The 26840-nt window shown below is 38.5% G+C and overlaps 1 protein-coding gene across 1 annotated transcript in view; it reads right to left on the reverse strand.

Annotated features, from left to right (window-relative positions):
- LOC139480584 (pikachurin-like) overlaps positions 1 to 26606 on the reverse strand; it is a 150042-nt gene extending 123436 nt beyond the window's left edge. Inside the window, exon 1 of the mRNA XM_071263726.1 lies at positions 26275 to 26606. Coding sequence (XP_071119827.1) covers positions 26275 to 26404 — 130 coding nt within the window. The 5' untranslated portion in view covers positions 26405 to 26606. The remainder of the gene's footprint in view (positions 1 to 26274) is intronic.
- Positions 26607 to 26840: the final 234 nt, after the last annotated feature.

Consider the following 26840-nt stretch of genomic DNA (forward strand, 5'->3'; position numbering starts at 1 on the left):
AGTCGTGAACAAAAAAGCAGCTATATTACCACAATGCAGGTGTAATGATAGCTTCTCAGAGCAAAGAGCTTGTTTGGTTCGTCAGTTCCATGTCATTAAGAAATGTAAGTTCACAAGAGGAAGAGTTTTTAACCTTGTGGAAATCATGAAGACAGACTTTGATCTTGCAGATCCTTTAAGTCTATTTGACACGATTGATCCCAGTTAACAACTTCCAAGAAGAAACTGTCAAGTTGAAACAGCGACATGTTTGTCATGTACTTTCACTTATGCATCTGAAACATTGACAAGCTAATGGTAAAGTTTAGCTTTTCCATTATCAATGGCAGCCTCCTCAAGTACATCCAAAGACATCATTTTGGGCCAAATTATTTCTATTTTGCTGTCAAGTATCAGCAAATAGACTCTGGTCATGGGGGATTTCAAACCACTTGAACAATATACACAAGCCAAACATTAATCTACACAAAACTCATGTTTTCCATTTCTATTTAATTTGAAAGATAAATATAAAATTTAACATGCTTAAATGTAAAGGCTTAAATGTAAAGGTGAATTTGAGTTTATGACTGAGACGTTACCATGAGTTTGTGGACAACAATGACCTTGTAGACACAATCTAAGGATAACAACTTCTTTAATACTGTGAAGGCGATGTTTCGATATATATCCTTATACCGTTGCCAAGCAAGACTGCAACAAAAAGGCTCTACCAATAGCACCCACCTCTCACACAATTTGCATAAAAATAGGTGTTTGTTGCCTGAAGCCACATCTAAACAGTACTGCAGCTGCCTGTAAACAAGTCTTGGAAAGATCATCCAGAGCAAAACACTATTTCAAACTTTTTTTCTAACCAAATTATGGCTAACTGAACTTGCTCCAAAACCATTTATAGCTTTTAGTGACTCCATGGCATCACTTTCAACACCCTATCACATGCCTTCTTTTACAGTGCCGAAACTGCTTTGTAATAATTCATGCCCATGTAAGGAATTTTCCAGCAAGAAGAATCAGCCATAAGTGTTCTCAACAGAATAATTTTTCTTGACTTTTGTGAGAAACATTTTATTTCATTAAAACTTCAACAAGAAACATAACTGTGGTTAGGAAGTGTAAGGTCAGTAAAACAAAGCCTTACCACGTGGGAAAGAAAATGGATAGTATCAATATAACAGAAACTTCAAGTATCTTCATAAAAAAATGGTTTCAAGTTGTTTATCTTGATGCATCAGTTTTATTTACAAATACTAACAGTCATCAATATCAGCATACTTTCGAAAAATATTAAAAATACACAGATCTTTCTTCCTGCCCTAAATTGAACCCATTTCCAAGCTGTTAATAAATCAGTGATTCGTTTTCCAAAGCTTAATTTCTGCCATGTGGGAAACCTTTTGATCAGTTAAATGTACCAAACGCTGTCCCCATCAAGTGGAACTAAGTGAGATAGTTAAGCATTCATTTCAGGAAAAAAATCAAACCTCCAAGAACACAGCTTCCTCATACACTTTGCAAGTTTCCTTCAGTTTGCTGTAGATTTGTGAGCCTCCATGTTTCCTGATTGCCTAAGAGCATGTATTGGGTAGACATAAATCAACACGCACCATCATTAATCACAAAAAATCATAGCCATGCGTGTTGTTGCCGCTAGCAGATGGAAGTGCCATACTCATAAACTACATCACTATTCTGCACACCACTACATGCCTAATCTGTTGTAGATTGAATTCGGTTCATGATATTGTCATTATGCCCCAGTATATGACAAATTATAACGAAATTTATTGATATGCAATATGGCTGCTCAACCTTTAGAAATGCTTCTTGTTCAGTCAAAGATTCATGAGAACGGTTTGCTGTACGTCATACATCATTTCTTGGTTGATAAGATCGTCATGGAAATTATGCAAATTATAGATCTGAAATGACACACCCCAAATCCTATTTACATATGCATCAAAATTTAACAGGTATTGTTTACATAACTTCAAAGAAAAATTGCAGAAAGGTATTGTCACTTTTATCTTACAGCAGAAAACCAAAGTTTCATGTGACACAGCATATATCTAAAGAATTTGTGTGATATATATAAGCCAAAATATCTGAGTGCAATATCTTATGTTTTTAGTTGTTTGTTGTTTAATAACGCACTCAGAAATAATCCAGCTATATGGCAGTGGTCTGTAAATATTGGAGTCTGGACCAGACAATCCAGTGACTGATATCATGAGCATCAATCCACGCAATTGGGATACAATGATATGCATCAGTCAAGTCAGTGAGTCTGACCACCCAATCCCATTAGTCTCCTCTTAAGACGAGCATAGTCGCCTTTTACGGCAAGCATGGGTTGCTGAAGACCTATTTTAACCCAGTTCTTCACGGGTCTTCGAGGGTAAGATAATCTTATGAACAGATAATGAAACCAGAGTGTGAAATGAGATATGATAGTACATGGATTGTTAGTTTGTTGTTTACAGCACTTAGTGATATTCCAGCTATATGACAGTGGTCTGTACATAATCGGAAACCCAAGCATTGATCCTCACCATTGGGATACAATGACATCCATGAAGCAAGCTTGACCAATCATATCCCATCAGTTGCCTCTTAAGACAAGCATGGATTGTTGGGGACCTATATTCTTGCCAGAATCCCCACTGGTAACGGAAGGACAGAATCATAATGTATCTTTGACTTTACGAAGGTGCTCTATTGAATCATTTCAACTGTAGAAAAATATACATCCAATTCAATTCACGTCTATTCCTTGGCCACAAACATGGCAAAGTTCGGCACAGATTCAGGAATTCAAAGTCGGAAACACAACAGTTTGAATAATCAAACAAAAGCAGAAACCATTTATTGCTAATCAATGACCTTTACGACTGCAGCAAGATAAATCTATGCATGTCTGCAGGGAAATTGGTGCAGCATTTGATCATTAACTACAGGCTATAAAATAAAGATTGAGGAAGATTGCTGACAATAGTCTTTTGAACTGGACTGGATCACAAATTAACACATTGAGAAAAATATCTGTTTCTGAGATGGCACTTTCCCTCACAGACAAAGCATATGATGAAAATCAAACCAATATAACACCAAGGCTACTTTCATGACAACTGATTGAAGAATAATATAATTTGTGTGGATATAATATGTATTAATACATAACCACAAACTGAGATGTGGTACCAGACACTTCGCTGGGTGCTATGAGGATGTCATGTGGGGGTGACTATTGGTCTGGAAATCACTATTCCAATAACTATTGATATTGAAAGAAACTATTGCGATAACTATTGATATTGCGAGCAACTATTAAGATAAAAATCAATAGTTTTCAGTGTATAATTTTAGAGTTGAATTAAACCTTGGAATTGAAGTTTCTTTTGAATGTGATAACCATAATAAATAAAAAGTAAAGTATGAGATATGACTTATTTGTTTTTTCTTTACCCGAATAATTTAAGAAAAAGAAACCAGCTTCCACATTACCATGTGTAAATTACTACCACTCAAGATCAAAAGGAAGACAAATTTGAACAACATTGCCTGTATTTTATTGATATGGTAAATACAATCGAAACTATCAAATTTCCTAACTGAAATTGATAGTATTGATCGGAAACTGATTTAACAATCGATTCATTTATTTAAGTGCCTACAAATAGCAATATATCGATATTTCATATTGTGACACCCCAAGTGTCATGTGAGGTGAGTTGCGATGTGGTTAACTTCTCGTCCAAGATTAATGCATTTGTATTATTTTCCTTATTCCTCACAGATTCAGGGAATTAATTATGAAATATTGAAACACTCAGAGATTTACCTAAGTCCATCCATTTCCAAGTGCAGTAGTTATTTTGGAGGGTCCTAGGTATGAACATGGCGGTCCTAGGTATGAACATGGCGGTCCTAGGATGGGGACACGTGGCACACTTCACTTGATTTCAACAATTTTAATGATGTCAGTGAGTCTGCACATGCTTAGAAGCCTTAAGCCTATTATAGATGGGGATATCAAGGTAATATTCATGAAAATCAACCAACAACACTCTGAATTTATTTGTTACCTGAACAGAAAATCACATGTACCATGCAATATAGTTTTTATGAATCACACATCCATACATTTTTGCATCCCCTAGAATTTACAATGTAAATTTTTTACACCCATTCTCAATCTGCATCCTGTGAACCGTGAATGTTGATGCCAGACTTAAGAACCGCCCTTCTCCTGCACAAACATAGCATGTGATACTCCATACTGCTCTCTGAACACCATGTCAAACCTTACCCCAAAAAAGGTGTGGACACTAGCAGAACACATAGACCATTACTTGCCTTAAAGTAAAATGTGTACCATAAATTCATTGATGAGTCAACCTCCACAGTTTCTCCACTAACATTTCCCACAAATCCTTATAAACACTATGTTACAGCAAACTCCAGTATGGACTTAAAAACATCAAGTATACTATTTTACCTAATGAAAAGGTTGTGAGCCTAAAAATATCCCTCGCCTGTGGCATTAACGAGCGCAGTCCACAAGAGACCACAGTTTCTTTCATGACGGTTCAAAGGACCACCATTAACACTGATTAACCCAGTCTATTTCAGAGGAATTCTCGTATTGTCTTATTCCGATTCAGTTTGCTTAAACTTTGAGGTTGAAATACTGTTACCTTAAATCGTTTCCGTCATAAGTCAACAGCTGCACACCACTATCACATTAATGTGATTACTATGCAATGTTTGTTGAAGAAGCATTTGGAGAAATGTGATTTAAGGGAATGTTCTCTTTGTGTCTTTGTGTTTATTTTTTAACACACCCTAAGCAATATCTCAGCGATATGATGGCAGCCTGTAAATAAACAAATCTGGACCACCCAATCCAGTGATATTGTGATAAACAATCCATTTCCTGAAGGTACGATGACACGCAGTCAACCATGTCAGAGTCGGACCACCCGATCCATTTCGCAGCGTTTTAGACCAGCAGAGGCTGCTGGGGACCTATTCTGACCCGGAAATCCCCAGGGGGCCACTGCATAATGAAGATGTTCTCCAGTATAAAGGGAACAAGCTATAGTCCCAGCAAGTTGGTTTAAACTCATTTAAAACCGTCCAGCAGTAATGAAGAATGTCTGCTGAGACAAATGGCATTTGGACATTTTCATGATTTTAACTTTTGCTGGACTTTTTCTATATCATTATAAAATTTGTAAAAATATTGTTGTGATATTAAGGATGACAATCAGACAATGTCCTAGAAATCTGTAACCCTGAATACTCTCAAGACACACAATGTCTCAATTAAACACATGGCAATACTTCTAACACCAAGCATAGACTGAAAATGAGCTCTGGCCTGTAAAGCAAAATCTCTCATTAAGTCAGGGTGTTTCTGCTACAGTTAAACATGGCAGCCTTCTACAAAATTCTTGTTTCATCTAAATATCAGACATCTCAGTATTGTCAACAAAACATACCAAATCTCAGACACATCGATGAGTTTGTTGAAGCCATTATTTCTAGCATCATGGTCAATGATGCAGACATGATCTTTTGTCGGTCCAAAGCAGGCAAAAAACCTCTGAAGCAGCCAAAATTTCTAACCAGTTTCTTGCAAACACATTTATGTCGAGCAATGTTCAAACTTTGACGCAATCTGAAGGACCTGATCAATAATCAATTAGCTATATTCCCGGAAGAAGTGATGCGAAAAACAGAACTGCCTTGACTCCACTGATAGACTTTTGATCTTTCATATTTAAAGACGATCTCATCTGAAATTGGACATAATTCCCAAGTAATATCCCCCTTTGATGTCAAAGAGACAGGATAATGCACATCAACTTCCTTTTTATCAAAGAATCATTAAATATACTTTTCCCAGATTTGCTTTTGTCAACAAAAACTCGTCACGTATTCAGACACTGTTATATATTGGAAATCATTCTTCCACACTTTACATTTCCAACAAAAGCATCATCATATCAGTGTTGTGGAAGAATTTCAGGATTCAAGACTTATTTGTTTAAAGGGTTGCCCCTTAATGGCCACCATCCAGAGGTAATCGGATTGCTGGAAAACCTCTTCCAGAAATATCACTAGGCCTTTACAATATCCCCCCATTTTATGAGGAACTTTATGTCACTAATTTATTAGCACTATTCCATTACATTTCAGCTGTTGGACAAATCAGAGAGATATTATCAACATCATTCAATTGATAGTCAATTTGTAAGTGCCAAATCCTTGTGCATGAAAGCTTTAACCCTCCACACAACCATAGCTTATTTGTCAAATCAAAAATAAATTCTAAATTAACTCAGGCTTGAGGTGAAAGGGTTAATGCAGTTTTACGCTACTTAACATTATTTTTAACTCGTGGCTTATCCAAGCACAAAAGCATTCAGCAAAAGCCTAGAATTTGTTCATCTTTTTCCAGAATGGGTTAATCATGACAGCAATCAGACATTCTCTACTGCATTACTTCCAGAATTTCAACTAAGGAACATACGATGGAATATCTACAATTTCCACTACAAATAGGGATTTGATTGATCTTTATGAATAATGTGTTGCTTATCAAGATCATCACAAGCTGGCTAGAGGAGCCATTAAGATTGTACAGCTGATACACCTTCCTTAATCAATCCAGCATGCATGCACATACTAACAACACTAAGGAACATACAGAGGTCCAGTGTCTTAAGTTGTTTAATTAATTCATCCCTGTTTGTACAATAACACTGATATATATCAATTGTTAATGGTGGATTACAGTCTTAATGACATAATTTATTTATATTTCATGAGCAACACTTTGATGCTAGTAAGAAGTGGGGTTTCACAAATATGAAGAAAATTTGGAGTGCACTGTTGAGACTTTCAGTGAGTAAATTGTTAAGATGTTAAGATACCTTCCATGTAATGTGATATGTAGGGGTACTATGCTACACAATCAGGTGCCCGGTGCCAGTCAAGGTCTAGACATTGTAATCAGTGCCCTGTGTGAAACTGAGACATTGTCTCTGTGTGATTAGGGTAATCATTAACTGATTGAACTAATCTCCACCATCGTGATCATAAAATTTGAGTTGGCAGACAAGATTGGTCTTGAAAGACTTGAATCAAAACTGGACTGCCAATTAATCTCAGTGCAGACTCCCTTTAATTCACAAAGCCTATGAATCACCATACAGAATGGTTTGACTTTGTGGCTTTGATTTTGAATATCAAGTAACATGCTTATCTTTCACTTTTAAGCATGTGATGTTAGAACTGTGAGTTTTATGCCGCTTTTAGCAAAATCCAGCAATATGTCAGCAGGGAACACCAGAAATGTGCTTCACACGTTGTACCCACATTAAAATTACATGCTATCATGGATTCCCTTCCTTGTCTACCAAATACGTGTTGGAAACAATGCACACAAACACATCTCAACATTTGATTCTCAAGTGTTGAATTTGTATTGACAGATGCCCACCACTGACACTTGCCAGGTTGGGCACAGACCATTCATGATAATTATTTATTATTCCAGGATTACCCAGTGTAACACATTAAACTTTCATGTGCCGGGATTCTCTGATGAACATATGTTACACTGGCCCATTCAGCAACAGACAACAATACCTAATTCCAACATCTAAAACAAAAAATCCATACTGAGCAGGACCGTAATTCCATCCAGACCAGAATTCCAAATGCAAGAGGATGTGTCTACACCAGGCCCAGACCACACACTCTGACACATTGTGAAACATCATATCACAGGCCTTTACCCTGGTGGAAAGGCAGACGATATTCTTGCTAGTCATGCGGAATAAAAGCAATTTTCCCTACTACACAGGACGCAGGCATTGTTCTGATCAATGTGAAGTGACCCGACAAGAGTGGTCTCTGCCTCGTGTCCCTGACACAGAGTCTCGCTACAACAGGTTACAGCATCCTGCCATTATGCAGATGACTTTACACTACAGCACTGCGGTAATAACAAATCATAATCGCCTAGGACTGGTGGAAGTGACAAGAATTCCAAAGGATTGGTGTTACTGGTTGGACTGAAAAGGTTGACTGAAATGTAGAGAGTGATTCATAACTGGCTGGGATTTATTAGGATCACTAATAGAAACCAGATGACCTCAAATTTGTGCCAAATGAGAGGTTTGAGATTCAGTGAATGATTCAGCTTTAGGTGTTCACAAGTCCTGAAAGGAACCATACTGAATTAGGTCAGTCTGCATCATAAGATCCAAAGAAAATTTTATCCTCACTGAGCACATCTTGTACCTGATTTGCAATTTCTTGCCAGCAATATCATTTCAAAGCTTCAAATTTCAATACAAATCATTCCAACCAATTTTGCCACATGAAAACCAAACAATATTCTGAGAAATCTGAGTGCAACTAGGAAACAAATCATGACTTGCCAAAGTTAATACGTTATATAACAAGTGAATAGGGTTTTATGCCAATATTCCCAGTGTTACCACCACAGAAATGAGCTTCACACATTGTATCCTTGAGGGGAATCAACTCCGGGTTTTGACAAGCTAACCAGGTACATAACGATACACTGATTTTGCCCAATACAAAAAATATCAATACAATTGTGCTTCAATTATAAATTAGTTCACAAAATGCACACTTTTGATATAAAGCATAAATTTTGAGTACCAACAGGGTGAAAATTATAGAGAATAGATAAGTAACACAAACATGCCATCAGCACTGAGTTAGTTTCTGGATTGGATTTGGGCTTGAGACAGGATATTTTCTTTCAAAAATGACCTAAATACTCAATGTCTGGATGAGCAGGAAACACATACTTGGGGGTGGCCTTATAATGTTCTGCTACATGAACATCCCATACCCAGATTGTCAACAGAAATATCTGACACTTGTTGAACATTAGTAACTTCTGACGTATGTATTGATATATAATCTTGTCTAAAAGTATCAAATATACAGGTAGGAATATCTATGCCACATCAGTTAAATGTCAAGGCAGCATCATTGTTTGTTTGTTTGTATCATTGTTTGTTTGTTTAACGCTGTATTCAGCAATATTCCAGCTATATGACGACGGTCAGTAAATAATCGAATCTGGTGATCCAGTGATTGATGTCATGAGCATATAGCTGGAATATTGCGTTAAACAACAAATAAACAAACAAACAGACTCTTTTAATATTTCCAAAAGTCTCTTTTAATATTTCCAAAAGTATGTTAACCAAAAACAATACTGAAGTGATTTATCTTTATTCTACATTGTAACAATGAATTCTTCCAGCTACATTCAATTCAGACAGATCCATGGTGCTTCCTTAAAATATTACTGTCACATTCTTCGAGTCAACTTAACTCAACATCCATGTTAGGGGATGAATATTGATAAGCAATGGGACCGAGTAAATGGTTTCATCATCGTAATGGATCAAGAGGTGTGAACTAGCTGAGCTGAAATAATTACTCCAAGGTAGTTACAAGCATGTAACCATGGTAACAGGTTGCACTACTACCGCAGATATGTTTAAAAAATTGATAGTTGAGGATTTGATACAATGGATGTTTGACAATTCAGATATATAGACAGAACTTTTAAGTAATTAGCATGTGTAGGTCACTGGCCCATAGAAACAGGAATGTCTGCCTGTTTTGTGTTCAATACTTTGTATTTATTATGTGATATATCAACTTGTCATAAAAAGGTGTTGCACCAGTGGTCTTTTTGTCAGATGAGCAGAATGGACAACTGGAATACCACGGTGCAATACAAATGGTACCAGTCAAATGTGAGTGAGCGAGTCAAAATTTAACATTTCATCGTCATTATTTCAGCCATTAAAGCGACGAGACCAGACAAACTTGATAATCAGACATTATAACTGGAAAAATATGTTTCAATCAAATTTCACTTTCTACCAAAATATTTTCAATAAATAATCTAATATTAGCCTGTTGCCAAAATAAATATATTTCCCTGTCAAACAGTCACACCAACATGAACCCATTTACCTGTACACATTTTAACAGCTGCCAACAGCTTGTGTCTATGTCTTTCAAGTTTATTTTTACAAGTTCAATAATGTAACATCAATGCAGAATAATACAATGACACTGTGTCTTCATATTGTTAGGTTTAATACTTCTGATATTGACCATGTTCGGCCATGTAGTTTCTATCAATATGATAAGACACTCAAACTCAGCTAATCACACAGAAAACAACATGCCTATTTGCAGCTATTCACTTTATTTTGATCAGTCAACACTGTTTCTATAGAGATGCCTAACCGTAAACACACTTGATCTTACAGCCTTGACACTCTCCCATTTCCCAGAAATTAACCTTTCTCAAACAAATTCAAACAGAGGCCCTGACCTAAACTAATGACCCTAAATTGATCTGGAAAGTTTCAATACTTCAATCAAGCAAAAGCATCAAATTTTGGAAAAAGCGATTAGAACCTGCAGATGCAGTGGAACCATCCTAAACAGCCATTGTTCCTTCTTTGATTACTCCTGGACAATGCTGAAGAATCAATGGTCAAGGATGACCGAGGGATCAGATGGCATTGATCCTGCACATCCTACCCACTGGTCATTTGATGCTATGGGTAGTTGTGGGGCTAATTTAGCAGGTGCCCCATGATGGGCAAGCAATGGCAGCAAATAGGCTATGGTTTGGTTATGACATGCTCAGCAAACAGAGACTTGGAGAAGGGATGGCGGAGACTATAATCTCTCGAAGCAATTTCAGGAAACCTTAGGGAGTATCAGGAAATTACATGACAGATACACTCAGCCTTTGTCGACATCTTGAGATCTCATTTTGGTCTACTTAGTGGTCCAACAGAGAAATGACGTTAGATCCAGAATTAGCATGCAGCCGTATCGCTGTGATTGAACTGCAAAATGATGGGCATGTAAATGAACAGTCAGTGGAAGAGATACTCTTATCTAAATCTTTGGGTTTGCGATATCTTTAATCAGGCTAGAAATATTAGATGCATGTCTGGCTCATAGTTTATTTACAGAGTCATGAAATAATAATTATCTGCATGGACAATGGTAAGTTTCATTTCTAGATTGCTCGATGACCATTGTCATTTCAGATTTAACCCTACTTTAATGCATAGACAGCTGTCTATTATCATGCCTTGGTTCTTATGACATGCTATTTTGGTAGCAAAATATATTTGCTGACATCAGCAAGATTACCATAAGTATTTATTTCGCATGAATCCTGCAGCAATACCACTCCACAGTCTGCTCAAACCATCTCACACATGTTCAGTGCTTCTGTTAAGCTGCACAGCTATGAAAAGTACACAAATAAAAGTCACCATTACCAAATTTAATTGGAGCTGATTGCAAAATCTGAAAGCATTACAACACTGTGCACAATTAGGAAAACAAAAGTACTTGTGTTTCTATCATACAGAGCCTGAAACAAATATATCCAATACAGGCCATGCAAGTTTATGACAGTGGGCCATTCTAGATTACTGCAGTTTCAGGGAAATGAAGACAGTCTCTTGGCTCCTTTTTATCATATTTTATTAAGATATTTTAACAACCGTTTTTTTCTGTAAAATATGTTAATTTCAGAGACCAAATGTTATTCTAGGGTTTTCAGGTCACATGGACCTTAACCATGTTAACAACGGGTCAATAGATAGGGGTTCTTTTTCATTTAACTGGGGTAGTCTAGTGGTTAAAGTGTTTGTTCATCAAACCCGGGTTCAATTCCCCACATGGGTACAATGTGTGAAGCCCATTTCTGGTGTCCCCCACCATGATATTGCTGGAATATTGCTAAAAGTGGTGCAAAACCATACTCACTCACTCACTCACTCATTATGTTTGTCAATTGTCATGGTTTAGTACAATGTATATTGATATTTATTCACAACATAGCAGGAGATGGTGAGAGGATGAGTACCTTGTCAAAGCATGAAGAGATAAAGATGTGAATACAAAAACCTTCTTGGTTGGTTTGTAAACTTTCCCATGGAGGTGAGAATAAACTGTTGTTTCATAATAAATGTGTAACACACAAACTCGTAGGCTCAAATAGTTTCAGCAATGATGCAGAAACATAATATTTTTTCTAAATGTATAATGGGTTTTGCAGGCTGTTTCCAGATGTCATATTATTGTTACCTGCCTGGCGCTCGGCATTATGGGATAAAACAAAACTGATCAGCTCAGAGTCAGTACACTGTGTCTGTGTGGGGTATCCATGTTTAACTGCAGCCTGGTATCTCAGCAGGCTAGCACTAAATTAGTGGCATTAGTCCAGACTAGTACAAGCAGATATACACACAAACACACACATAAACACACATGCATGAATGGCGCTATATGCAAAAATCTTAAACGTGATCATATCACATTTCACCTCACCTCACCTCCAGACATAAAAACATTTAGGTTGCAAGTGAAACAATGGGCCGGTCGGTTTTCCTGAATCACAAGTCCTGGGAGGAGCTATCTTAAAGGTAGACAGAAAGCATGCTGATTGTCACACTTCCTGATATTAGAATGATTATTACAACCTGTCTTCATCCAGATTAACCCATTTTAAATCAACTCATGAAATACTGAATCATATCAAAATGTAAAAGGTTCTAAAATCCAAATCAAGATGGCATAGGTTAAACATGCAGTATGAGGTTGGTACATGTTGGCTGAACTTCCACTGTTGACACACCAGATCAAGATAACCTACTCCTGATTAATATCGCTAACACCACTGTGTTTACATTCGTGACTCTCAATTAAAGGTACGGATAGTTTTTCTCAGGAAGACACAAATTAATGTTATGAATCGCCACAGTACAGGAATTACACTAACAAATAATTGAAAACCAGAACACAAATTATTAAAATGTCCCTATACCAAACAGGGTTTTTCATCATGAAATTATCTTCAATTTATGTTTTACCAAATAAGAACAATTATAATCTATATAGATGACTTTTTTTAAAAATATAAAAACATATTACACAAAACATTCCTTACACATGCATCTACAGGTTGTTCACCATCAGCCAGAGATGATACTGTTTCTATGTTAAACTTAGGAGACACCTAGCATTACAAGTTTGTAAGCAAAACGATAACCAGCGTTTTCAATTTGCCTAAGAAAGTGGAGATTCATCAGGATCTCGAGTGTAATTTCCACATCAATAAAAACCAGACTCGGTAATAAATCAACCGCCAGTTAATCAGGGTCTCCTATGCTGAAGGCATGGCTGAGACAATGGTATCTTCCCAACACAGGAGAGCTCCATCACTCCATTGTGTCTGCTGAGATGCCATGTGCTGCTACAAGTGTGAACGAGAAGAAGGACAATTGTTGGCCAAGGATTAATCAAATCTAGTCTGATGTAAAGAGAGTTTTCAAAATGTTAATTAGATTAAATTTCCCATGTGTCACAACACAAATCATTTCTTTTTTTCGAATTTGTGTTTGTTTCAAACATCTGGGTAGTCTATTTTATGTTTCACCGAACATAACGTAACATGATATCAACAAACAGTAGAACTCACTTGTTAACATGTTGTAATGTTTCAGTAAGTGTTGAAAAGAGAAGTATTCACAAATGTATTCTGACTGAAGCACAGATTTGGAAAATCATTATTTAACATCTTAAACTCTCAAACAAACAATTCAAAATTCAAAATACAATAAAAAAGAGAAAATGTTAACAAAAAACATGATTCATGAAACATGCAAACATTTCTCATTTTGTTTTTCTTTCTTTTAACTGAAAAACAAAGTTATCATTATGCTTCCGCTGACCTTGACCTTCTATCTACACATCTACATTTGCACAAGCCTCAGGCAGCATGCATTAACATAAGTGAATCTATTTACCGGAACAAAAGAATGTACTTCTGGTCTGACACACTGTTTTAACACTGAGAAGCTTCAAAGTCAACTAGATACCTCAAATAACTGTGACTCAGACATGTCTAAATAAGTTATAATCCCACATGCCACAAACTTCCTTACTCTCACCCATCAGCCATCGCAGCTTTACAACATCTCCCTGAACTCTGACTTTCTACTACTCACCCATACCTGTCCCTCACCCACATCCCTGACCCCACCCACATCCTTGGCCACATCCACATCCCTTACCCCACCCACATCCCTGACCCCACCCATATCCTTGGCCACATTCACATCCCTGACTCCACCCTCATCCCTGACCCCACCCCCATCCCTGACCCCACTCACATCCCTGACCCCACTCACATCCCTGACCCCACTCACATCCCTGACCCCACCCACATCCCTGACCCCACCCACCTCCTTGTCCTTACCCACCTTGTCCTACCCACATCCCTGACCCCACCCACATCCCTGACCCCACCCACCTCCTTGACCCCACTCACCTTGTCCCACCCACATCCCTGACCCCACCCACATCCCTGACCTCACCCACCTCCTTGACCCCACTCACCTTGTCCCACCCACATCCCTGATCCCACCCACATCCTTGGCCACATCCACATCCCTGACCCCACTCACATCCTTGACCACATCCACATCCCTGACTCCACCCACCTCCTTGTCCTTACCGATCTTGTCCCACCCACCTCCTTGTCTCCACCCACAACCCTGACCCCATACACCTCCTTGACCACAATCACCTCCTTGTCCTTACCCACTTTGTCCCACCCACATCCCTGACTCCACACATCTCCCTGACTCCACACACCTTCCTGTCCCCACCCACACGCTTGACCACACCCATATCCCTGTCCCCACCCACACGCTTGACCACACCCATATCCATCCCCACCCACAAACTTGACCACACCCACAACCCTGACCCCCCACCACATGCCTGACCCCCCTCCAACTCCCTGATCCCATCCACATTAATGTCCCTACCCATATCCCAGACCACACCCACAACCTTGACCACACCCACAACCATCTCCCCACCCACATCACTGACCATACCAAACACCAACTTACAACCCTGCCCTCACATCTGTTACATACAGCATCTTCACCCAGCTTTCACCCCCACGCCACTTTATCCCTAGGAGTTCATTAGCACACACCCTTTCCCACCTCCACTGAAGTCACCTATCTCTAATTACCTGCACGGCTAACTGTACAGGTAATGAGAGTAAGCAAAGCCCAAGTCCAGGCCAACATACCTCCAGCCTCAACACAGGTGTGAAGCTAGTTAAACAAATGACAACTGTCACTGTCTGCTTATAACTGTGTCCTGTTACAGCAGTCAATGGGTATTCATGGACACCTGATCGAGGGATTGTCATCTCCAAGAGCAGTCAGTGTGTTTATAATTATACATGTTGCTGAAATAGTTTGTAGCAAGGCTGTGACTGTAAGGTGATAACACTAGCCTGTGGATGATATGCTTAAAGAAAATATTTGTGGAAAACATGAGAATGTCCTTAATAAGATAACAATCTGCTGGTTTCCGTTTTCCCCATGGCTGTTTGTGTGAACATGATAACTATCATACATCACTGGCACAGCAACTGGCCAGGTGTTCCTGTCGCGATACTGATGGGAATACTGTACAACAACCTACAATGAGATAGGCTAGTTCAACCAGTATTACTAATGCTAACCTTGTACTACAACAATACTTAACCATCAAGGGTTTTTCGACCAAACCCATGGTCGATTTTCAAAAAAATATAATTAATTTCAGATTCTGAAACTAAGACCACACAGTGCTTTATGAGCAATCACAACCATCATAATGACCCATGACTATTTGCTGGGGGCCCTGTAAATGTTTCAAGTGACCAATCAGAATGACCCATCACTATTTGCTGCTTGCTCCTGTAAATGCATCAAATGACCGATCATAACTGTACATCACTATTTGCTGCTGGCCCACGTAAATGTTTCAAATGACCAATCATAACGGTCCATCACTATTTCCTGCTGGTCCATATAAATGCTTCAAATTACCAATCACATTATGACCATGCTGGTCAATTTTACATACTGTCATTACAGAACAGACTCATGCCTAGAGCATCCCACAATTCTAATTCATCATCATCTAATTCTTCAGTTACGGGAATAAAATTAAATTTTGGGTGGCTTTGGATGTGGACAACTGTCGTTCTGGTGCGTCATTTGTTCTTGACAGACTTTTAAGTTAACAAACTTTTATTTGATACAAAGGTCAACAAAACAATAAGGTCTGGTAACCTTAACCACATCATTCCTATACATGTATTATCTTGACTGGCAAATGAAAAGTGACTGCTGCTCGGATAATGAATATGTTGGACATCTTTGTGTTATGTAAAGCTTCTTCCCTTGAGCTATCGTCAAAGCTCGCCCCTTTCCGTAACCTGTAAGAAGACTCATCCTCCTGTCGATGCAGGTTATGTGCATAAATACGACAAACCAATCAGAATGAACGTATGACTTCAAAGAATCACACAGGAATAATTTTGGACTTTACACGTCTTGCATTTAAATATATGCCAAAGACAAGTTAAATATGTTTAATCACACTGTATAATACTGTAAGTCCCGGTGTGGTTTCAATAGCATCTGGAATATATACATGATATATGACATGGGGGAAATATACGCGAATCATTGCGCAATGAGTTGACAATTCTTTAAGCTATTCCTGTTTGCGCTTAGACTGAACCCAGTCGCAAAAATGGCCATGAAAGGGGCACGAGTTACTATTCGGCTTGTCCCGGAATAACATGAGTTATTCACGAATGCACTCGAGTTTGGCGACTATGCATGCCTGTCAACTGAAAAAATGCCACTGAGCATGCCTAACATCAATCAGTGCCAGTAATTCTACACTTGAGATGGTCTAACCAGCTAATAAAATACAAAAAGTCAGCCTCCATGATCTGTAACTTTAATGTTTGCCAATACCAGTGTGAATACTTGCAGATGTATAGAAGAATTCTGGTCCAACTGGCTACTTGAAGTTTTGTTTGGTTGAAACTTATTCTAGCCACTAGACCAAAGGCCATGTCTACTAAAATTCTGTTTGGTCTAATAAGATCAGCTAATAAAATACTATGCTTGTCGTAACAGGTAACTAACAGAATCGGGTGTTCAGGCTCACTGACTTGGTTGATGAATGTCATCATATCCCAATTGCATAGATCAATGCTCATGATGTCAATCACTGGAATGTCTAGTTCAGACTTGATTATTTACAGACTGCCATCATAAAGCTGGATTATTGCTGAGCACTGCATAAAACAAACAAACAAACAAAACAATGTACTGAAAATGCTGCTTCAAGTTGATATCAAGATGATTCTAGTCTTAAGTTCCTGATAATTTGATAAGGATCCAATGAACCAAAGGACTTTAGAGTTCACAAGGCTTCAGTGAACTTTCTGACATGTTCTCCAGTGGTGTATCAAACACCACCATAACAGGTAACAAACCAAGATATTAATTCTCCAATCCCATCTCACACTACACATGACAAATCAGCTAAGGCATCACTCCATGTTTCAATCACCACCTGAAGACATGAATCTTTTGAATCTTCTTTACTGTCTGTCACGACATTTCAGGGCCACTTCTTGCCTTTCATCGGGTGACTATTAGAACATTAACACCTACCCTAACCTGCACCAGAGACTTCGGTTCAACAGCCTACGATGGAGTCACTCAGGTATGATGAAGCTACTGATATACACTCCACATAGTCATTATACCCACACCTTTCCCATACAGCTACCTACAGGTCTCTCACACTCACGCCCTGTTCCTATACCGGCTTAGTCATGCAGGCTGCCTCAATACATTGTGCACATTATGTACGATGGACTTTGCTGTCCTTGAGGTAAAAAATTACTAAAGCCATATAGACCAACCATTGGCCAACACTTAATTGTATCTCCTGAGTGGTCAGACTATATTGTTACTACCCTCTTAGGTATGTTCCATACAAAGGACATGAGTTTAGTGTAGATGAAATAGGAAACTTGTTATCTGATACTGTCATGTCATTAGTAGTTGATTGAGTCCATTCTTTGCAGGAGTATTTGCCAAAACCAAGGTACTGTTTGTCAGATTTATTTAGCTTTTAAGGAATTTCTTTGCAATATTTCTCATACATTCCTACATTTGGATTAGACAGTGAGTGTGAGTGAGTTGGGTTTAACGCCGCTTTTAACAGTATTCCAGTTATATCACAGCATGTCAGTTTAATGTGGGAGGAAAGCCCGAAGTGATGCAGGTCGCAGATGTTTACCACTTCGCTGAAACCCACGAGCATGGGTATGGTGCTGACAAACCTAGGAACCTAATCGGGGTAAACTGGGATTCGAACCCACAATCATAGGTTTCTGGCGTGCCCAAGGGACCATCTTTGCACAGCGAATCACAGCGCCTTAGATGACAGGGCCACCCGTGCTCCCAATTAAACAATGAGATAGCACAACAGTTAAAGCAGTCCTTGGTCCAGAAGAATATCCTGGCTTAATTCCCTCATCGGCACAATGTTGAAATTCTGATATATTTAGCTTTGAAGTCATTTCTTTCTTGCATTTCTCAGACACTACAACCTCTAGATTCCAGGCATATAGATAAGCCTTTGGTAATTTGGGTATTTTATCCAGGGATTTGATTTTGATTCGGTATCCACAATTTTTAGAGTGTATTCGAATATTTTTTACCCATCTGTTTCTTGACATTGGGGTAGGATTTGATTTTTCTCTCTATTTCAGTTTATTTAAGGCGTATTTTATGCAAATACTCAGCTCTGAGATTCCTCCATTCATGATTAAAGAATAATGAGTAAATTATAAAATAATTTATCATTTACACTCATTTTGTAGATGGATCCTGTTCTTCCAAGATAAAACAACTAGCAGGCAAGTGAAAGAGGTACATGAAGTGCCATTACCACTAGAAACTGATAAAGTAAAGAAAGCTTAGGGTTATTAGAGTGATGGGCAGCTGGATAGCCTCATGGTTAGAGTGTTGGTTTGTTCGCTTCCTTACATGGGTTAAATGTGTGCAGCCTTTTCAAGGTGTTTGCTCCTAGATATGATGCAATAATGAAGAAGATAACTCAATCTTTTCAAGTAAAGAGTCAGCCTGTTTTCAAGAGAATGATTTAGGGCTTGAGCATATGTTTGAACAGGGGTGTCAGCCTATGTTTGAGTAAAAGTCAGCCTATGTTTGAGTAAGGGAGTCAGCCTATGTTTGAGTAAGTAAGTCAGCCTATGTTTGAACAAGGGAGTCAGCCAATGGTTGAGTAAGTAAGGGAGTCAGCCTATGTTTGAACAAGGGAGTCAGCCAATGTTTGAGCAAGGGAGTCAGCCAATGTTTGAGTAAGTAAGGGAGTCAGCCAATGTTTGAACAAGGGAGTCAGCCAATGTTTGAACAAGGGAGTCAGCCTATGTTTGAACAATGGAGTCAGCCAACGTTTGAACAAGGGAGTCAGCCAATGTTTGAACAAGGGAGTCGGCCAATGTTTGAAGAAGGGAGTCAGCCTTTGTTTGAGTAAGGGAATCAGCCAATGTTTGAGTAAGTAAGGGAGTCAGCCAATGTTTGAGTAAGTAAGAGAGTCAGCCTATGTTTGAACAAGGGAGTCAGCCAATGTTTGAACAAGGGAGTCAGCCTATGTTTGAGTAAGGGAATCAGCCAATGTTTGAGTAAGTAAGGGAGTCAGCCTATGTTTGAACAAGGGAGTCAGCCTATGTTTGAGTAAGTAAGGGAGTCAGCCTATGTTTGAACAAGGGAGTCAGCCAATGTTTGAACAAGGGAGTCAGCCTATGTTTGAACAAGGGAATCAGCCAATGTTTGTACAAGGGAGTCAGCCTATGTTATAATGAGTAAGGGAGTCAGCCTATGTTGTAATGAGTAAGGGAGTCAGCCAATGTTGGAGTGAGTAAGGGAGTCAGCCTATGATGGAGTGAGTAAGGGAGTCAGCCAATGTTTGAGTAAGTAAGAGAGTCAGCCTATGTTTGAACAAGGGAGTCAGCCAATGTTTGAACAAGGGAGTCAGCCTATGTTTGAACAAGGGAATCAGCCAATGTTTGAACAAGGGAGTCAGCCAATGTTGGAGTGAGTAAGGGAGTCAGCCAATGTTGGAGTGAGTAAGGGAGTCAGCCAATGTTGGAGTGAGTAAGGGAGTCAGCCTATGTTGGAGTGAGTAAGGGAGTCAGCCAATATTTGAACAAGGGAGTCAGCCAATGTTGTAATGAGTAAGGGAGTCAGCCAATGTTGGAGTGATTAAGGGAGTCAGCCTATGTTGGAGTGAGTAAGGGAGTCAGCCTATGTTGGAGTGAGTAAGGGAGTCAGCCAATGTTTGAACAAGGGAGTCAGCCTATGTTGGAGTGAGTAAGGGAGTCAGCCTATGTTTGAACAAGGGAGTCAGCCAATGTTTGAACAAGGGAGTCAGCCTATGTTTGAACAAGGGAATCAGCCAATGTTTGAACAAGGGAGTCAGCCAATGTTGGAGTGAGTAAGGGAGTCAGCCTATGTTTGAACAAGGGAGTCAGCCTATGTTTGAGTAAGTAAGGGAGTCAGCCTATGTTTGAACAAGGGAGTCAGCCAATGTTTGAACAAGGGAGTCAGCCTATGTTTGAACAATGGAATCAGCCAATGTTTGAACAAGGGAGTCAGCCTATGTTATAATGAGTAAGGGAGTCAGCCTATGTTGTAATGAGTAAGGGAGTCAGCCAATGTTGGAGTGAGTAAGGGAGTCAGCCTATGTTGGAGTGAGTAAGGGAGTCAGCCAATGTTGGAGTGAGTAAGGGAGTCAGTCTATGTTTGAGTAAGTAAGAGAGTCAGCCTATGTTTGAACAAGGGAATCAGCCAATGTTTGAACAAGGGAATCAGCCAATGTTTGAACAAGGGAGTCAGCCAATGTTGGAGTGAGTAAGGGAGTCAGCCAATGTTGGAGTGAGTAAGGGAGTCAGCCTATGTTGGAGTGAGTAAGGGAGTCAGCCAATGTTTGAACAAGGGAGTCAGCCAATGTTGTAATGAGTAAGGGAGTCAGCCAATGTTGGAGTGATTAAGGGAGTCAGCCTATGTTGGAGTGAGTAAGGGAGTCAGCCTATGTTGGAGTGAGTAAGGGAGTCAGCCAATGTTTGAACAAGGGAGTCAGCCTATGTTGTAATGAGTAAGGGAGTCAGCCAATGTTGGAGTGAGTAAGGGAGTCAGCCTATGTTGGAGTGAGTAAGGGAGTCAGCCAATGTTTGAACAAGGGAGTCAGCCTATGTTTGAACAAGGGAGTCAGCCTATGTTGTAATGAGTAAGGGAGTCAGCCAATGTTGTAATGAGTAAGGGAGTCAGCCAATGTTGGAGTGAGTAAGGGAGTCAGCCTATGTTTGAGTAAGGAAGTCAGCCAATGTTGGAGTGAGTAAGGGAGTCAGCCAATGTTGGAGTGAGTAAGGGAGTCAGCCAATGTTGGAGTGAGTAAGGGAGTCAGCCTATGTTGGAGTGAGTAAGGGAGTCAGCCTATGTTTGAGTGAGTAAGGGGGTCAGATTATGTTTGACAAGGGAGTGAGGTTCAATGTATTCATCATGCAGTAATGCAGTGGTGTGTTGGCAGGGACACCAGGAATGGGCTTCACACTATTCACCCATGTTGGGAGAGACGTATTGGTCCAGTTGTAAGTAGTTAACATGTAACACACTCAGCTTACCAACTGAACTACCCCCATGGGCTTTATTAAGTTAGCCAAGTTGGTAGAACAAGTCATGAATTCATAATGACCATAGCTTCTAGGCCATAACATTATCTCAAATCAGAGAGTATCATTGATCCTTCCTACATACAGTGTCCCTATCTCTGACCTGACATTCAGCTACAAACCAGAGGGTGGAATGGACATGTATATACTTCTATCAACAAGAAATCAATACTGTGCAGCTAGTGCATAGGACACAGAAAACAAACACAACAAAGCCCAACAACGACATGCTGACATTTCAGCTGATACAACAACAATGCTAAACTTGTTTCATGCATGCAGGCATAGGCCCATTTACCACAGAATTCTTGATGAGCACAGATTTCAAGCATTGTCTGGGATAAAAATGTTTTATATATAATCCAAGATTCCCCCCAGGAAATTAAATCGTCTGTCCCCAAATCTAAGTTAAAGAATGGGAGTTACAATCGTCTTAGTCCTAACAGTGCTTTGTGGAACGGGGACCTGATATACTAAATATAGTTCGGTAATATGTTTTAAAACAAATGCATGCATACATCCAGTATTTGTATGTTATAATGCATCTCCCCAATTCCCAAAAGCTGTATCCTAACTCTATCTGTTAATCTCGATCACTTAACCAGGGATGACTAGCCTTGCATGTTGACTTCTGTTAGGTCCAAGGCAAAGTTAAGCAGCGAGGTAGCACAGCAGTTAAAGCAATCCTTGTCCAAACAAATATCCTGGTTTGATTCCCTCAATGGAACAATTTCAAAAGGCCATTGGTAAGTCTGTTACTGTGATATTGCCAAAAGCAGCATAAGACCCCTTCTGCTCTTCTGACCATTCATTTATAGGTTTAGCTGCGAAAATGTAGCTATATAAATGGCTCCACTTTTACAATCCGAAATTCCCTGGACGCTAAGACATAGTTACATATTCACACCTTCATAACGTTCTACTCCAGTCTGATGCTGATTTTGCCCCGGCCTTCACAAGCACCGAATGATGATTGATGAAACACACCCATACCTGGGTTGATTCAAATGCAGACTTGAACACTATTTTAGTTATAACACAGCATGCCAGCTTGATGTGGGAGGAAAACCCAAAGTGATGCATTACCATATTGAGTGAGATTCTGAATTCATCAACACTACAAAAATCACCAACACGGTGACTGCCACACTGGATAAAAACAAGACATGGATTTCTTTTTTTAAAACAACCTTATACAAAATTGATAACAGCCTATCCCTCCAGCTGGCTCGTTTCCAAACACCCTCACCATCGTTCTCTCAATAAGACAAGCAGCTACCCTAGAACGCCGTTTCACAGACAGGATTTCTAGGATTATTCCCACCGTATCACTGGAAGCGTGATCTCCCATGCAGTAGTGATGAGGCTGTCGACAGGTGCTTGGAGCTCTCCCAGCAGTGTCTGTACAGTAGCTAGGCACTAACAGATGGCAGCAAACAAGAGTTGGTGTAGGCCACAATGGGACATACTACAGTGGGTACTAATTGAGGTTATATCTCATTATAAAGCTTCATCCACGTTAGATCTAATCATGATTCCGGAATTATTTATTACTGGTCAAGGTGTTTTTGCTTTGGATGTAGAATTTTCAGAATTAAGCCACTTCAGGCAATAGGGGTCATAATAAATATCTCAGGAGGTCATGAAACATTTTCGTTCTTCCTTGAATTTTTAAGTGCTCTAAATATCTATTTTGTATTTTAAAAAATGTGTTTACAAAACATTGGTTTTAATCTAACATTACAGGGATTTATCTAACATTCCAAAATGAAATTGGGAAAGACATAATGTTATTCAAAATTGTGATTTTCTTGATAAAATTTCATATTTTCTTAGAACTCAGGGGTAGTATAATATTTCATCCAATGTTAAATATGTACGTAAATCTAACAGTAAAGCCTCTTCTTGTTTGTTTGTCCTGTTATCAGTGAAAAGCAAGTCAATTCTCAAAGCAATAATATTAGTTATTACTATAACATCACTGGACGTATTTTTAATTCCAATTTGAGAATTTTTACAGATATTTGCTCCAGATTTGTAGCTGAATAATCCCGGCAAATGGATAAATTTAGACTAATCCCAGAAATAAAGTTATCTCATTTAAAAATATATATCCACAAAATATACAGTAAAAAACAAATTGAGCCCAGAACAATCCTTAATCCTGAAATTGCTTAATCATGTTAATCATCATAGACTTGAGTTTGACTTCATATTTAATATATTCCCTAGGGTCTAGGAGACAGACTAGCATATATTTTGTACAAAGTAATGTAATTTGCAAGACAAAACAGTGATTCTAAACACGTCAGAACCTACTTCTACAAAAAGTTAACCTCTTTTACAAGGACTGTGTTTCTGAAATTAGTATATTTTTTTCAGATCACCAAGTTATGTTTTCAGATGAATTATTAGCTCTCCAAATTAGAACTGCCTTGAAGGTGAACACCACTTTTGCTAGACTAAACATTCTACAGCTCTTAATCATTTGTATCCTTTAAAAAATGTGTGCATTAAAAAATTGAGAAATAAGAGAAGCAGCAATCTCTAGCTTCTCCAGTACCCATCATACACATAAGTAAACACAATATGTCAGTCTGTCCTGCTATATGTTGAAGGGATCAATATAATATCTCTTATCTCTTTGAAGATCGCTTATCATTGAACATGCACACAATCAACAGAATGTTTAGTTTTCAAACACCACCCACCCAATGCTCACCTCTGAAATTAAATCACAATATTCTTGCAACAATCATTTCATCAAATCCATGCAACTGTTTAAACCTTCCCAATCTTTTTTGTTCAATCCATTGATAATTTCGGACTGTGTACATCATACTGCTTCAAATGCTACTGTTTTTTGTAGTCCTCTTCATGTGTAACTGGTTCCTTAATTATTCAATCCAATATGAAACTCAATGCATAATTATTGATTTTAGGATTCTGTGAACCTGATCTTTGGAAGCTATTTCACTTCAGAATTTGAGAGTGAATCAGCCTCTAGAATTTCGCCAAGCAACACAAATGATGAAAATTTGATATTTATTCATCAGGTTTTTTCCCTTCTAACAAGAAGGGCATGCATTCACCAGCAAAAGCCTCAAAGCAAATATGTTTTCTTTCTCAGCAATTTTTCATTAAAATTGTTTCATGTTATTGTATGTTTCCCTTCTCTGTTTGATTCATAAACATTTGAAAGACAACTAATAACTGTTAGAAATGGATTAAATAGAGATACTGAAGGATTAAATCAAATAAATCACATCCATGTTTTGTGGGACTTTTTATGTTTTAATTCATTTTGAAACAAGTACAATATTCACAGAATAATTAATTTAAGTCCCATTCAAGATGCACACATTATTATTTGTGCTTAGTTTTATACTGTATAACTGAAATTAATATAAACATTTACATTTACACTTCTCATTGATTTGAAACCTTTGATGAAAATCCTATTGACTGAAAGTAAATTTATTTGTATAGTAAGTACACATTAATGGCTAACTTAGCCTCAGTAAATGTAATACAGAAAAAAGCAATGAATTTTAAAATAGAGAAGTTTGCACCATTTATATAAAAAGCCAGCCTGGTGATATAATAGTTCTACACATACAAAATGGGTATCTTATTAACAAGTAGTATACAAGTATCTAGTCTTGTTGCAAATTGTTGCAAATTGTTGCCAATTTGTCGGTTATGTAACCACTTGAGCACAAGGGTGCTACAACTATGCAAATAGAATAACATTGCTCAACTGGTTAAATCAATAGTATCTCTATTTAACACATCGTTGTAAAAACAATTGACATATGGTATAAACGAATTATATGTAATGGCAAATACAATTCAAAAACCTGATAAAGAATAAATCTTTGACACTGAAGTGCAAGAGCACCGTAAGGGAATGTTTCTGTATCTACTTAGATTAAACTAAATGATATTCGATTACTTTCATTTTTAATGCAGTTAAAAGAGAAATTTTTGTTTCATAAATTCTGACAGAAATTTCGATTAGAATTTATTTTAGCACGGATTAATGTCATTAAGCTACCTATACTAAACATGAGTATCTTGTATTCATAGTACATACTTTACACAACAAACATAACAATATATATTAGTCGTTCATTCAAAAGCATCATTTGCCTCTGTTATCGCTATTGTAGGTAGTGTCAAAACAAAGCGATATATATAGCCATATATCATTCATAAACTGGTATGTATATAGAAAGGCCTGGAAAATAGAACCATCCCAAGCAAAGCTGCAATATATAACACGTTATTTCTCAAAAGTTGTTCCAGGATCTGACGAACGAACGTCATAATACGTTCTAGAACCATTCGAGCGAACAATACACATTAATTTACACCTGTGCATGCACGTTGCGAACTAATGCATTGCAATACACACACATGATGCGCTGGGTCCTCAGGACTGTTGATTCAAACAACAAGAGCCAGTTTCAAGCGGGTAATCATTGCGGTATTATTCATACCGACATCAACTGCAAAGCTATTCTTACCTTGGAAGAAAGCTACAATCTTCTCTGGGTGTTTAGCCTCAGATACCGCCACAGTGCACAGCAATGTAACAATGCAGATCCATGGTAAGGATGATAAACGTTCGTAATACTGGTGAGATTGAGTCGCCATTTTCTCGTGGGTCGTTCCTATCAGACGAAGTAACGGGACTGTAAAGTGTATCACAAGCTATACGTCCATCCTAAAATTATCCAGACAAGATCGCATGTATATGCTACTGTCGCGAGCCACGTAACTCCAACACCGATCCGCGTTTCCTCATCCCTCGTGTTTTGACAGTTTCACAAACGAGGTTTTGGTCACGGATAATCAACTCTCTGCTAACCTTAACAGAGGACGGTTCTATTTTGTGTTGAGGGGAGAAAGGTTGCCGGTCGATATAGCCATTGTGGGTAGCTACACCTCTGAAATCATTAATACATGGGGGTTTACCAAACACGTTCTTATTGTGTAGCAGATATCATAAATAGATATTTATTCAAAGAATAAATGAGTTTTTTTTCGATCGGGAATTGACAAGACGACTAACAACACCCCTCATGGAAAA

This window comes from Haliotis cracherodii, unplaced genomic scaffold (assembly GCF_022045235.1).
Source record: "Haliotis cracherodii isolate W230 unplaced genomic scaffold, xgHalCrac1.p SCAF_4, whole genome shotgun sequence".
In the NCBI taxonomy this organism is placed as follows: Eukaryota; Metazoa; Mollusca; class Gastropoda; order Lepetellida; family Haliotidae; genus Haliotis; species Haliotis cracherodii.